This window comes from Triturus cristatus, chromosome 5_2 (genome assembly GCF_964204655.1).
Source record: "Triturus cristatus chromosome 5_2, aTriCri1.1, whole genome shotgun sequence".
NCBI lineage: Eukaryota > Metazoa > Chordata > Amphibia > Caudata > Salamandridae > Triturus > Triturus cristatus.
The window spans coordinates 701,868,876-701,883,316 of record NC_140588.1 but is presented as its reverse complement, the minus strand read 5'-3'; the positions used below and the strand labels follow the sequence as shown (position 1 = coordinate 701,883,316).

Here is a 14,441-nt window from a genome sequence, read left to right as displayed (position 1 = left end):
ATGCTGTAATATCATTAAAGGTGCTGAAGTATTGGATACTAATCTGGACAACATCTGAATTAGCCCCTTATCGTGACGTCCTAACCAAACTCATTGAGCTAGACAGAAGGGTCTGCACCCCATTGCTTAGCAGGATTAAAACTCTTTGCACTTTCATTAAACCGGTAGAAGTCTGTCACACTCCATTGCGTTGTGCAAAGACATAGAGAATAGAGTGAAGAATAACTTTTGGGAGTGCATGTTGGTGAAACTCCGGAATGCTCAGAAGGAGAAGGGCCTTGTTGCAAAATTTCTGCAGCATACATGTACCCCCAGCTTTGAGCCCTACTTAGACAGGATTAGTCCTAGAAACCTATACATTAAGTTTAGATCTGGCAATGTTCCTCTTAAAGCCTTCACATTAAAAGACGATAGGACCATGAATTCCTCTGCTGACTGCCCTTTTTCTTTTTAAGGTCTCGCCTATGCAATGCGCATGCGCTGCGTAGGAAACCTTTAGCCGCCGTGCAGCTCTTTTTGCAAGCACATACTCGTGCTTGTGGCGGCATACGCCTTGCGGGAGTGCGCAGTGGCGCGCCACAAGCACGAGTATGTCCTTTGAAAAAGAGCAGACTGCTCTCTCCAGCCCGCGTGCACCACTCGCGGGTGTACTCCTCCGCCAATCTCTCCCGCTGATGCGCGAGGCGCGCTTGTCTCATAAGTTGAGTTACAGACCCATCCTCGTCCCTTGCTATCTCAAAACTCAGGTGATGTCTTGCCACTCGCACTGAAAGCTTAGAATTACCTGTTTCTTCGTAACTGATAGCAGCTGAAAGGAGAGCAGACAGGTTCCCTATGTGTGCTGCAAGGGAATGACAGCGACATCAAGTAGTGTTGAGATGAAGAGACACGCAGTCCTGTCTTACTCTATCCGTGAAAGGTCGTCACGTTGAAGGCAAGGAGTGTTCTGGGGAAGCCTAATGTTATGGACCTCGCTTCATTAAAACATTATCTCTTTGACATAATTTTGGCTCGTGCTCATACGGAACACCATCTGCATCACACAGCCTGTTTTAACACTATCCCCGATTGGAATGTTCTCGACCGGAGGGAGTTCAGCGGTTCGAGCACCCATCTCTCGCCACTCTCGGGCTCATCTACACCCGTGAAAACAATTCCTCCAGTAGAATTTAGACAATGCTGTAGTCGCATATAAAATCATGCATGTTTTAGTCTATTGTGTTACATTGCTAAGCTAAAAGTAGGGGTGTGTGAAGTTTCTTGATTTTTTTTAAGATAGCAGCTTCACTTAGGTGTTAGCCTCTCGAAGTTAAAACAAGCATTTGTAATGCAATAGGTCTCGCATTTACGCGAGTTTAAGCTATTGGCAATGTAAATGACAATGCTTTGTATTTGTGTTTCAAAAAACAATAATAAAAGGCATTGTCATTTACAATGCCAATAGCTCAAACCCGCGTAAATGCGAGACCTGTTGCATTGCAAATGCTTGCTTATAAAGAGTTTTATATAGCACAAACTTGACCCGGTTTCGGGTATCAGAGCGCTTTACATAGCACCAGTTACGTTACATGAGGACACAAAATTTTTTTGTCAGGCACGGGTAGATTAACTGATTTGCCCAGAATCACAGGATGTTCAGCATCATTGCTGAGACCCGAACCCGGTTCCCCAGATTAGAGGTGGATCGCCCTAGCCGTTAGCCAAACTCCTCTCCCAAAGTCTCCTTGTCCAATGACTGCGGAGACTGAGGACCACTTTCTGTTTTCTGCCCCGGATACTTGATTCCAAGAAAAAAGTGGATTGCTCCTATTTGCAGGCTGCTAGAAATAACTCATTGCTGGTAGGCCGTTAGGCTCATGGGGTCTGATACCTTGGGACAACTGGTTTTTGCCACCTCCAGATATTTACTATGGGTTTGGGGAATCAGATCAGGGAAACCTGATATATCCCCTAATAACAGCTCCTAAGGTCAATTGTTCCATGTTGCTCTCTCTATCTGCACCTATTATGCCCTTTCTATCCTGCTCAAGCCCTTTAGGTTTTTAGTGGACAGTGCAAAAAAAATAGTGGTTGCTCACAAATTCTTCCACTGTTCCCATTGTGTATATGTTGTCCTTTTGTTTGGTGAAAGGCAGCACTGAATTGCAAACTTTTTCAGCACCCTGTACTTGTTGGATCTGAGTTGCTTTATTTCACCACGGGCGGAGCGGTGAAAGTTTCTTCCCCTGATGTTCCTGGTGAGAGTTGCAGCAGGTTCCCCTGTTCCTTTGATGGTACTAGTTACTTTTCTGGTTTCTAATAAATTCCTTACAAAGCCATACTTGTTTAACATATCTGTCATACTAGTCAGTGGATCGTAGAGGTGGACTAGAAGGGAATGAAATACTTATTTGCACCTGAAACAAATCTGAGTTCAAACGGTAACCCATGGTGTGGGTGGGGCTGGACTGCAGGCGAGCTTGGCTGCAGGCCTTCAGCTCCAGGATCTGCCATCAGGTGTGCACACAGAGTGAGTTTGGGAGATGGGTGTGGCCGGGCTCAGTCACAGACAGCCGCTCCTTCTGTGCTAATTTGTTTTGGACAAATGTTCTATCTTGTTTCAGGTAATACTATGAGTCATCTTTTGTCTGTTAAGGTCAATGTACATAACTAAAAGGTAATATTAGGTGTATTTTGGTTCTCATGCACAATTGTTATGTAGATATTAAACGCTACCATCACAGTAGTGTTAACCCATAATGTGTATATCTGTAACACTAAATTGGCTCTATGCTAACTCTGTTGTGTCTACTCTGAACATATAATGCCCTGTGTCACAGAAAGCAATGTGTCCCCAGGAAAGGCCTGGAGAAATTAGTCTGAAGAAAGTTGGTTGGAGAGTGGCACAATCTGTAGAAGCTTATTCACAAACTGCAGCCTGTGTTATGTTTACTGCAATAGTACCACTCAAACTACAAAATGCTATTCACAAATGTAAGTGTGAATACCTCGGCCACCCCCTCTTATCTTTTTTATCTAGAGGTATGCGCCACATGTGCGAAGATCTCCGCATCTGCAGATAAGCGCTTTAATAGTAAATGTGGGAGGGAGAAGGAAGAGTGGTTGGAAAATGGGGAATACTTACTACTAAATAGAAGGAGTTTATGAAGGATAGGGAGGAGTTCGAGAAAAGGTAAGAAGGGTTTTAGTGAAAAACACAACAAATACAAACACCCACACACAAAAGTGTAAGATCATTGTTATTTATAAAGTGCATTACTAAAGTTACTACAGTCAAAAAAGGCCCAAAACAGTTGTAAATGTCCTTCAGTCAGCCTTGGAGTACGTACGCCCCGGCTCATAGCCATTAATTCACAGGTACTGCAACACACTTCCAGAGAATTGGCAGGAATTAAAAATAACACCCCTTAGAAAATAATGTTTAAATAAAACAAATATTTAGAATTTTAAATATGTATATATGTCATGTGATCAAGGCTCGGACGAGCTGAACCACGTAATGGCAACGAGCATTTAAGCAACGCTAAGCACTAAACTTGGTCCGTGTCTAGAGCAATCCAGGGAATAACGAAATGGATATATATATATATATATATATATATATATAGTGTTAAAGGCTATAGCCAATTTTTTTAATTAAAAAAAGTTAGAATGTAAGTTTTCGTTTAAATATTATGAAATAATATTTTTACACTTTTAATAAAAAGTATAATTAATTAAAATTAATTAAAGAAATTAGTTTTACTAGAATGTAATGAATAATAAATATAACAAGCATTTGCAATACAATCGGTCTCACCTTTGGGACCTTATATGTATTTAGCTATGCAGCACATTAGCCTGGGCGCTGAAACATCTACTGTTCTTAACATAGAGGGAAAGTAAGCACCAAACTGCGTGACGCGCCAGGTATGGGAAAACATAGAGAGAAATATTGCCTTTCAGCGGGAAACGGTATAGTCCAAAGCTCTGTTTTTTTTTTTTTTTAAACAATTTTTATTATTTTCTTTTAACACAGTACAGTACAGCAATTGTCGATCATTTAGTCGTTGTCCAGCATATAACAAAATCTGAAGCGGTTCAGCCTCCCAGCAATCCCCCCACACATGCGCCCATCCCCAACAGTCACACCCCAAATGTGTACCATAGAGGCCTGCACCTCAGTCCGCATCAAGGGTTTCATCATCAAGCGTTGGTGGTGGCTCGCATATATCTCCCCGATATGTGTTCCATGCCCCCCATATTTTAGACCATTTTTGGGGACACCCCCTCCCTATGTACACTGAGCGCTCGGCTATCATAGCCCTATCCATGTCACGCCCCCATACAGACAGCAGCGGCACCTCTCCCACCCCCCACTTCTGCGCTATGTTCCGCTTAGCTAGCACGATTCCCACTGTGGCCCAACACTGAGCCTGCCTGCCAAGGTCGTTAGGCTCCCATACATTTAGCAGGCAGCGCCTGGGTTCTGGTGCAAGCGACACACCCCCCGCCTGGGACAGCGTACGCATCACTCGCCTCCAGTTTTCTTGGATTTTAGGACACTCCCAGATGGTGTGGTAGAAGGTGCCTTCCTCCCCGCAGCCGCACAGGCAGAATGGGTGGGGTGCTCTTCCTATTTTGTGGAGTGTGTACCTGGTGTAGTAGGACCTGTGCAGAATCCGGAGCTGTACCAACCGAAGCCTGGAAGGTATCCCTGCCTCCCGCGGGGACGCCAACGCCTCCCTCCAGTCTGGGTCATCAAATTCCCCGACATCACTGGACCACCTCTCCCGCAGTGTGCCCATAGGGTCCGGGAGATTATTTATCAGCTTCCGGTACGTGAATGATGTTGCCCGCTGGGGCATATAATCTGTGAGCAGCCTATCCTCCAGTGGCGACGCTTCCGGAACTGAGGCTCCAGGCCCCAAAGCGGCGAGCAGCGCGTGTTTAATTTGTGTGTATCGGAACCATTCCGTAGGCGCCAGCTCGTGGTGTTGCTGTAGGCGCGCAAAGGTGATCACTGCACCCTTGTGCCACATGTCGCCCACTGTGGAGATCCCAATGTCATCCCATTTATCGAAGCCCCTGCTATGCCTAAGTCTCCCGAGCCATTTCGCATCCCACAAGGGCATGAGCTGGGTCAAAACTCCTCTCCATCCCAACCGGGCCTGGGCCGCGTGCCACACGGCCACTGTTTGTCGCAGGGGGCCAATGAGTTCTGGGCCGAGCCTCCCATCGTACAGGGGCGACAACATACCTCTCATGCCCAATATGGCTCTATCCGCTTTAAACGCCGGATCCGAGTGCGGGGCATGGAGCCAATAATTGATGACCTTGAGTTGCGTCGCCCAGTAGTAAAGTTGGATGTCGGGCAGCGCTATCCCCCCGTCGTACCAGCCGCGGGTAAGTTTGGACTGTGCAATACGCGCCGGTCGGTTGTGCCACAGAAGACTAGACACCTGTGCAGCAATTGAGCGGAAGTATGCCGGGGGCACTGGATATGGCGTGTTTTCGAGCACGTATATGAAGCGAGGCAGGGACATCATCTTAAAGAGCGCCGCCCTCCCCAGTAGGGTCAGCGGCAGCGCCCCCCAGTGACGGACGTCCCGACGAAGACGGTCCAACGGGGGCTGAAGATTCTTCTGGTAGAATACTACCGGGTCCGCAGTGATGTGGATACCCAAATACTTGAACGACCCTTCCGCCACCCTAAGGGGGCAATCCGCCGGTAATTGCGGTGGAGGGCCACACAGCACGTACATGACGGATTTGGACCAATTTATCGTGTACCCCGACGCCTTGCCAAAGACCCTGCATATATTTAGCAGCGTGAGGATGGAGCGCCACGGGGAGGCCAAATACAATAGGACGTCATCTGCGTAGAAAGAAACCCTGTCCTCCCAGCCATCTGACCACCGGAGTCCCCTTATCGAGGGTTCCCAGCGTATCCACGCCGCCAGAGGCTCCAACACAAGGGCAAACAATAAGGGCGACAGGGGGCAACCTTGGCGCGTGCCCCGCGACAGGGGGAAGTCGCCGGACATATGCCCGTTGGCCGCAACATGAGCCAACGGCTTAGTGTACAGGAGACGAATCCAAGCGCAGAATTTGGGCCCGAATCCCAGATGGCAAAGGACCGCGAACAGGAAGGGCCATTCGACCATGTCGAACGCCATTTGCGCGTCCAACGACAGAAGCACCGCCGGCTCACCCACCCGACCCGTCCGGGCCAACACACCATGCAGACGCCGCAGGTTATGGGACATACTTCTGCCGGGCATAAAGCCAGACTGGTCCGGATGTATAATGTCGGCGAGGTGCGGCGTCAGCCTAGCCGCCAGCAGCTTGGCCAGAATCTTGTGCGGGGCATGGAGCCAATAATTGATGACCTTGAGTTGCGTCGCCCAGTAGTAAAGTTGGATGTCGGGCAGCGCTATCCCCCCGTCGTACCAGCCGCGGGTAAGTTTGGACTGTGCAATACGCGCCGGTCGGTTGTGCCACAGAAGACTAGACACCTGTGCAGCAATTGAGCGGAAGTACGCCGGGGGCACTGGATATGGCGTGTTTTCGAGCACGTATATGAAGCGAGGCAGGGACATCATCTTAAAGAGCGCCGCCCTCCCCAGTAGGGTCAGCGGCAGCGCCCCCCAGTGACGGACATCCCGACGAAGACGGTCCAACGGGGGCTGAAGATTCTTCTGGTAGAATACTACCGGGTCCGCAGTGATGTGGATACCCAAATACTTGAACGACCCTTCCGCCACCCTGAGGGGGCAATCCGCCGGTAATTGCGGTGGAGGGCCACACAGCACGTACATGACGGATTTGGACCAATTTATCGTGTACCCCGACGCCTTGCCAAAGACCCTGCATATATTTAGCAGCGTGAGGATGGAGCGCCGCGGGGAGGCCAAATACAATAGGACGTCATCTGCGTAGAGAGAAACCCTGTCCTCCCAGCCATCTGAACACCGGAGTCCCCTTATCGAGGGTTCCCAGCGTATCCACGCCGCCAGAGGCTCCAACACAAGGGCAAGCAATAAGGGCGACAGGGGGCAACCTTGGCGCGTGCCCCGCGACAGGGGGAAGTCGCCGGACATATGCCCGTTGGCCGCAACATGAGCCAACGGCTTAGTGTACAGGAGACGAATCCAAGCGCAGAATTTGGGCCCGAATCCCAGATGGCGAAGGACCGCGAACAGGAAGGGCCATTCGACCATGTCGAACGCCATTTGCGCGTCCAACGACAGAAGCACCGCCGGCTCACCCACCCGACCCGTCCGGGCCAACACACCATGCAGACGCCGCAGGTTATGGGACGTACTTCTGCCGGGCATAAAGCCAGACTGGTCCGGATGTATAATGTCGGCGAGGTGCGGCGTCAGCCTAGCCGCCAGCAGCTTGGCCAGAATCTTGGCCTCTGCGTTAAGGAGCGAGATGGGGCGGTAGGAGGTGCACTCCTCCGCCGGCTTGCCAGGCTTTGGGATGACCACAATAGTTGCCGTGCGCTGATCCGGCGGGAGTTCGCCACGTCGCAGACTATCGGAAAACATAGTAAGCAGGTGATGAGCTAGCGTCCCTATCAACCTCTTGTACAGCTCAACCGGGATGCCGTTGGGACCCAACGCCTTACCCGACTGAAGCTCTCCCACCGCAGCCTGTATTTCGTCCACCGTCAGATCGGCCTCTAGGGCCGTCATCGCGGCAGGGCTAACCTGGGCATATCCAGATCTCGAACATACGACATCGCCTCCTCCTCTGACATGGAAGAAGCGGAGGAGTAGACCGCAGCGAAGTGGCCCGCCAGGGTGTTCACTATATCACGCGGGTCAGTTGCCATCCGACCCTCCCCCGAAACGAGCTGCGCAATCCACCTGGAACCACCCTCCCTTCTATCTAACCATGCCAACAGCTTCCCTGTCTTGTCCCCGACATCGTAGATTCTGTGTCGCGTGGCCTCTAACCGTCGCCTGGTGCAGTCCGCCAGGTGCTCCTTATATTTCACCTGCGCCACCTGTAATCCCCGGGAGGTCGCAGGCGATGGGTGTGCGGCCTGGCGTGCCTCTGCCGCGGCAAGATCCGCCTCTAGCGACTGTAGCTCAAGATGCCGCGCGCGACGGTGCGCCGCAATGGAGGCGACCGCGTGTCCTCTCAGGACCGCTTTGTACGCCTCCCAGAGGATAGCCGGAGAGTCTACCGACGAGGTATTTTCTTGGAAATAGAGACTAGTAGCCTTCCCGAGTGTTTTGCAGATGTCGGGAACCTGGAGATAACACGGGTGCAAGGGGGGGACACGGCGCCTAGTCAGGTGGTAGCGCGTGTATTGTAGAAGTATCGGTGAGTGATCCGATATGCCCCTGGGCCTGATTTCCACGCTGTCTACATACTGGAGACTGCCCTGCGAACCCAGGAAGTAGTCTATTCTGGTCAAACTTTTATGCACCCCCGAGTAGTATGTGTAGTGGCGTTGTGTTGGGTGGTGAAGCCTCCATATATCTGTCAGTCCGAGTGCCTCGAAGAAACTCCCGAGGCGAGACGCTCCCCCTCCATCAGCCCGCTCCGGGTGGCGGTCAAGCAGGCCGTCCACCACCGCGTTAAAGTCGCCGCCCACTATGAGCTCTCCCTCCGGCAGATCAAGCAAGAAGCTGCTCAGCGCGGGAAGGGTCGCAGCATGCAGGGCAGGAGGAATGTAAACCGAAACAATATTCAGGGGGCGTCCCTCCCATTGGGCATGCAGCGCCGCAAACCTCCCCGATCCGTCGGCCCGAGTGCCTTGTATGATTAATGGGGACTGTTTCCTTACCATTATACCCACCCCGCGGGAACCGGAGGAGAAGTCAGAGTGTATCACCATCTTGTACCCCCATCTATCCATCGCTTTACTAGCAGTGCCCATTAGGTGGGTCTCCTGCAACAGGACCACCGCAGGGGAGCATCTCTTGAGACTCTGGAGGACCAAACCCCTCTTAATCTTATCGCCTAAGCCACGCACGTTCCACGTAAGGAGGGAGAGAGGCTGCGCCGGAGTGAGGGGGACCCCAGTGGACCGCCCTAACGTTGTGTCAGCCATTCCCGCAGCAGGAGCAGCGCAGGGCTGATGCTATGAACGGAGCGGCACAGGCCGTGCCTGCATTGCATGGTGCGTGTACTGTGTGTTGAAACATATGCGACATTATAAACAAAAACTGTAAAACAAAACTTTCGAACATTCCCTTACCCCCCCACCCCCTCCCTGCCTCTCTGCCATACGGACTCCAAACTGCCCGCCACCCCAACTCAGCAGAGTGCTCAGATCCCAAGTCCCAAAACAGTACTTGCGTGTAGTGGAGCGGGCGGCCCGAGGAAGACCAAATACTCCCCTTTGGACGAAGTTCAACTGTCCACCCCTTGAAATATCGTTGAGCAGGCGCCGTCTAGTCCCACAAGGCCTCCAGTTCGAGGCACCTCCGAAGGCAGTAACGAGCATTCAGCACGGAGTCTCGCTGCCTACTAGGGTCGGTCCGATGTCTCCCCTCCCGGATCCAGGTCGCCGGCGTCCGCCGTCCCCTCTGCGCGCCGCCTCCGCCTGTCCGATCTCCCAGGGCCGCCCGCCGGCCTCCAGCCCTCGAGCCAGTCGTGCGCCTCCTCCGGCGTCGAGAAAAACAGGGTCTTGCCCTCCGCCACCACCCGGAGGCGTGCCGGAAAGACCATGGAGTAAGGCAGTTCGCGGGCTCTCAGCGTCTTCTTGACCTCCAGGAAGCTTCTCCGCCGCGCCGCCGCCGCCGCCGTGAAGTCCGGGAAGAACGACACCATCGAGTTCTGAATCCGTAACGGTGGCGCCACCCGGGCCGTCTGGAGGATGACATCCCTGTCGCGGTAGTTGAAGATGCGGGCCAGCACCGGTCGAGGGGGCGCCCCAACCTTGGGCTTACCCCCAGGTACTCTGTGGGCGCGCTCCACCGAGAAGAACGACGAGAGACCCCGAGGCTGCAGTCTGGTTTTTATTAAGTCCTCTATGTACAAGTCCATGGCGGATGTCCCTTCACTCTCGGGAATTCCCGTTATTCGGACGTTATTGCGCCGGGAGCGCCCTTCCTGATCGTCCATCTTCGCCGCCATTTGTTTCGTTTCAGCCTCCAACTGGGACACCCTTTGGAGCAGGAGGGTAGTGTCGCCCGTTAAAGCCGCCGTGGTGCGTTCCACGTCCGTGACCCTGGACGACATTTTTTGGAAGTCCGCCCTGAGCAAGGACACATCCGTGGAGATGGATCCCACCGTGGTCTGCGCTTTGTTAAGGGCTAGCATTATGTCCTCCAGTGTTACCTTAGGCGCTTCTGCCTCTGCAGCAGCCCCGTCCGTCCTCCCGGCCCCCGCGGCCGCGTCTTTATTGTAGGCAAATCTGTCCAGCTTACTCTGCTGGTGCGTGCGATTCCCCTTCCCGGACATCTCGGGCCGGCGGGAGCCGTACCGGGACTTTTCCTCTCGTCACCCAGCCGGCCGGGGGGGGCAAGGTCACCACACAGCTCGGGAGCGGCAATCAAGCCTCCAAATAACCGGACGGCCACCGGCACACCACAGCAACCCGGAGGCCACTCCGCAGCCCTCCTCTTCAGGCCCCCACGCACCTTTTTCACGGGGCCGCGCCGGGGCAGACGCACAGCAGACGACGGGGCAGCCCCCCCGGGGATCACAGCGTCAGCCCCAGCCTCGCAAGGCGAGCCTCCCTCTTGCGGATCACGGCGGCGATACTCCCTCCGCAGGGACCGCCGCAGACTGCACTCAATGCGGGGCGCACCCACCAGGCCTCAGGGCGCGGACAATCGTGGTCTGCCCCAGCGCTGCCTCCTTCAGTCCGGCGACGCACCTCGGTCGTCTCTAGGAGCGGCCACAGTCCTCGGCTCCGGCTCACTGCAGCAGCTTGGGGGCCACTCCACAGCGTTCCTCTGCAGGCCCCCACTTACGCCTTCCACGGGGCTGCGCTGGGCAGCTGCCCATCAGGTGACGGGGCGACGCCCCCAGGGATCACAGCGCCGGTCACAGTTCCTCAGGGCGAGCCCCCCCCCCCCGCTGGATCACGGGGACGATATTCCCCCCGCACAGTCCGGGGCGCTTCCACTTGGCCGCAAGGCACGGGCGATCCCGGTCCGCCCCAGCGCCGCCTTCGTCAGTCGCTCCGGTCGTCTCTGGGAACAGCCACTGCCCAGGCTCCCTCACACCGCGGTCGGCCCTCAGTATAATCCAGGCCCCGGTCGCGGCCGGCGGCGCAGGCCGCCACTAGCGGATCGACGCCGATCAGGCTCACAAGCACGTAGGAGCCCCGGAGGCGGCTCAGTCGGCGTCGCTTCTTGCAGGCTACCAGCCCAGCGCAGTTAGGGATAGTTGAATAAGCGGATCAGTGCACGGATGGCAGGGGAGTCGGCCTCACCCTCGGAGCTCCGTTAGGCTGCGGCCATCTTGCTTGGCTGCTAGCCACGCCCCCCAAAGCTCTGTTTTTAATATAAAATCAGGGCCTTTGGTGGTCATATCACTGAAAATACAAGATTTGAAAAAATATTATTGTCTACGTGTGCTCATGGAAGACAATTTCTATGGACTGGAATCTAGAGAATGCTACAGTGATTCTGGTGTTTTACTGACCTCTGCTGGTCGTTTTCTATCAAGAAAGTTAAATAGAGGCACTTTCCAGAAAAATTAAAAAAGAGAAAGTCCCTCAGCAGAAAGCAATTCTGGTATTTTACTGACCTCTACTGGTCTTTTTCTATTAAGACAGTCAAATAGAGGCAGTTGAACAGTAACAAAAAGTCCTTAAAAGCAGACAAGTCCTAGGGCTGATCTCCAGAGCCCACAAAGTCCATACACATTTAAGTATATACTAAAGCATATACAAGAGGTCTCGAATGCTCAACCTAAAAATGAAGGAAGGGTTTAAACATATATTTTAAATAATGATTAGGAATTGATTTGATATATTTTTATTTAATTATATATTAAACAATTTATATGATGAGATAATGTGCTGTAACATCTTTGTTTAGTTCTGGGTTAACAATAATTATTTTAAGGTAATGTATAAATTCATTTGGTATTACAATGTTTTAAATATTTGTTTAATAATTATTAAACTGTATTATTGTGTACTAAACTTTACCATAGGGTGATCCCTACCACATCGCCTACATGTGAACGGTAACTACTAGTAACTGTACACTTGTAAATCATGTTCTAGAAGGCTCCACCCTCAGTGTTGACAGAGTTGAGACATGTAACTATGCACCCTTCAAACTGGTGAAAAGCAGAAAAGTGTAAAGTTACTATTTGGTGCATTAGTATGTTTACATGTGTGTAAATCTATACGTCTAAATTTACCTTTGTGAACAAATATGTGCACAAACTTCAATATTTTATTTTATGCCATATTCTTACCTGCAAAAATCGGAATGGGTGGGTAATACCCTATACAGTAAATAAAGCACTCTGTGATGTCAGCATCTACGGGCTGCAGTATCAGCACCCACAATACCATGGCTCTTGGATTGTGACCTAATTGCTAAATGATAACTTATTTCATGTTGCCCCTTTATATGTATTCACCTGGAGATATTCGTGCACATATACAGAATGCTAGACGTGTAGCCACTTCCAGCTGTTTGTTGAGGGCCACCCACAGTAGAGAAAATCACATATCTGCATCCCTAATAATCACCAACAATTCTAGAATCTTCCTTTGTTTGATGGTGTGTGCTTGGGTTTTGAGACCTATTGTGACATCATTCTCCGGATGGCTCCTTTCAATTAATAATTGCACAAAGCACTCACACCTGCTCACTCTCAGGCTTACTTCGGCAGTAGGCAGTCCCAGACCATCGGCGACTTTGCAGACACTGCACCGTTTTTTGTCCAATCAGTCGGAATCCATGGTCACAAGTCAAGTGGCAGCGGGTCCCCAGGGTACTGCGATAGCCAGCTCCTCGAGGAGAGTAACAGACTGCGTTGCCATCCTTAATGTTCAAATTATAACACCATCGAGGAGCTAGGCATAAAAGAAACAACATCATGAACACAAAACTACACGTTTTTAAATAATTTTGTTTTTTTTCCTCCATTGTTAAAACGTTTTAATACAGTAATTGCACATGTAGACTAATGTAAGTGGTGACTAAGAAGCATTTGACTGGTACTGGTGGTGCTTTAAAAAAGTTGACTTTTGACAAACTGTGAACGGGATGTACTAATTCAGGAAGTGTCAGGGGAAGGATATTTTGAGCCCGAGAATGATAACATTATTTTGTTATGTTTTGTTATGATATTGGCATTTGTATCGCGCACGGCTACTCAAGACTGCCCCGGCGCGGAAGCCAACTGAAAAGCAGTGAAACTGAAAGTGGTGCAGCTTAACTAAAAAACAGAGGGGCAGATTTACAAGCCTCGTACGCCACATTTGCGCCGTCGTTGCGTCACTTTTGTGATGTAGCGGCGGCGCTAAGCCAGCGCCATGCTGCGGGGTATTTACAACGTGACGCATCTAGGGAGATGCGTCACGTTGTAAAGCCCTGCGCCACATGTGGGCGTTCCGGCACGGGGGGTCGTTCCGGCGCAGGAACGCCTCCTAAAAGTGGCTGAGTGAAATCTACAAGATTTCACTCAGTCACTTTTACGGCCATGCTGCGTCAAAACCCTGCGCCTGCTTGAAGCAGGCGTAAGGATTGACGCAGCATGTTAGGCATAAGGGATCCCCGAGCCTTGCTGGAGCTGCGTCGCGCTTGCGAAGCGACTCCAGCAATGTGTCACCTTTACGGCAGCAGATGCGTCACGCATCTGTCTATTCTTGCCCCATGGTGCGCCGCATTGTAAATGCGGCGCATCCATGGTGGCGCAAGAGGTGTCTGCCTTGATGCAAAATAACTGGCGCATCCCTGCTGATATGCAGGGATGTGCCAGTTATTGGAAATCTGCCCCAGAGTCTTTAGTTGCTTCCTAAACAGCCAGAGGTCTTGGATGTTCCCTAATTCCAAAGGTAGGGCATTCCAGGCTTCTGCGGTCTTAAAAGATAGAGAGCTACCCCCCATTCGAGTAAGGCAAAAGCGAGGAACCACTACTAGATGCTGCACAGCTGAGCGCAGTTGTCTCCTGGGCTGGTAGAAGCAAAAGTGTTTCCTAAGATAGGGTGGCCCGATACATGCAACACTCCCTGAGCGAGAATGAGGGCTTTGAACTGGACACGACGGGCCACAGGAAGCCAATGTAGGTCCCGAAGGTGTTGTTTCATGCTAGATCTTCCGGGAATGCCAAGCAAAACTCTAGCAGCAGCATTTTGTATTGTTTGTAGTTGTTTTAACTGATATCCGGGCAAGCTGATGTACAATGCATTGACATAGTCAATGCGTGACAAGATGAGGACTCGTGTCACCATCTCCTTGGCTGGTATGGGAAGAAGAGGAAGGAACTTTCTGAGCGATTTGAGTATGCCAAAACGCACACCA

The 14,441-nt window shown here is 51.6% G+C and overlaps 1 protein-coding gene across 1 annotated transcript in view; it reads right to left on the bottom strand.

Annotated features, from left to right (window-relative positions):
- The window catches only part of SRPX2 (sushi repeat containing protein X-linked 2), a 424,745-nt gene that overhangs the window by 111,085 nt on the left and 299,219 nt on the right, over positions 1-14,441 (bottom strand). The window contains exon 4 of the mRNA XM_085607790.1: positions 12,800-12,991. Coding sequence (XP_085463916.1) covers positions 12,800-12,991 — 192 coding nt within the window. The remainder of the gene's footprint in view (positions 1-12,799; positions 12,992-14,441) is intronic.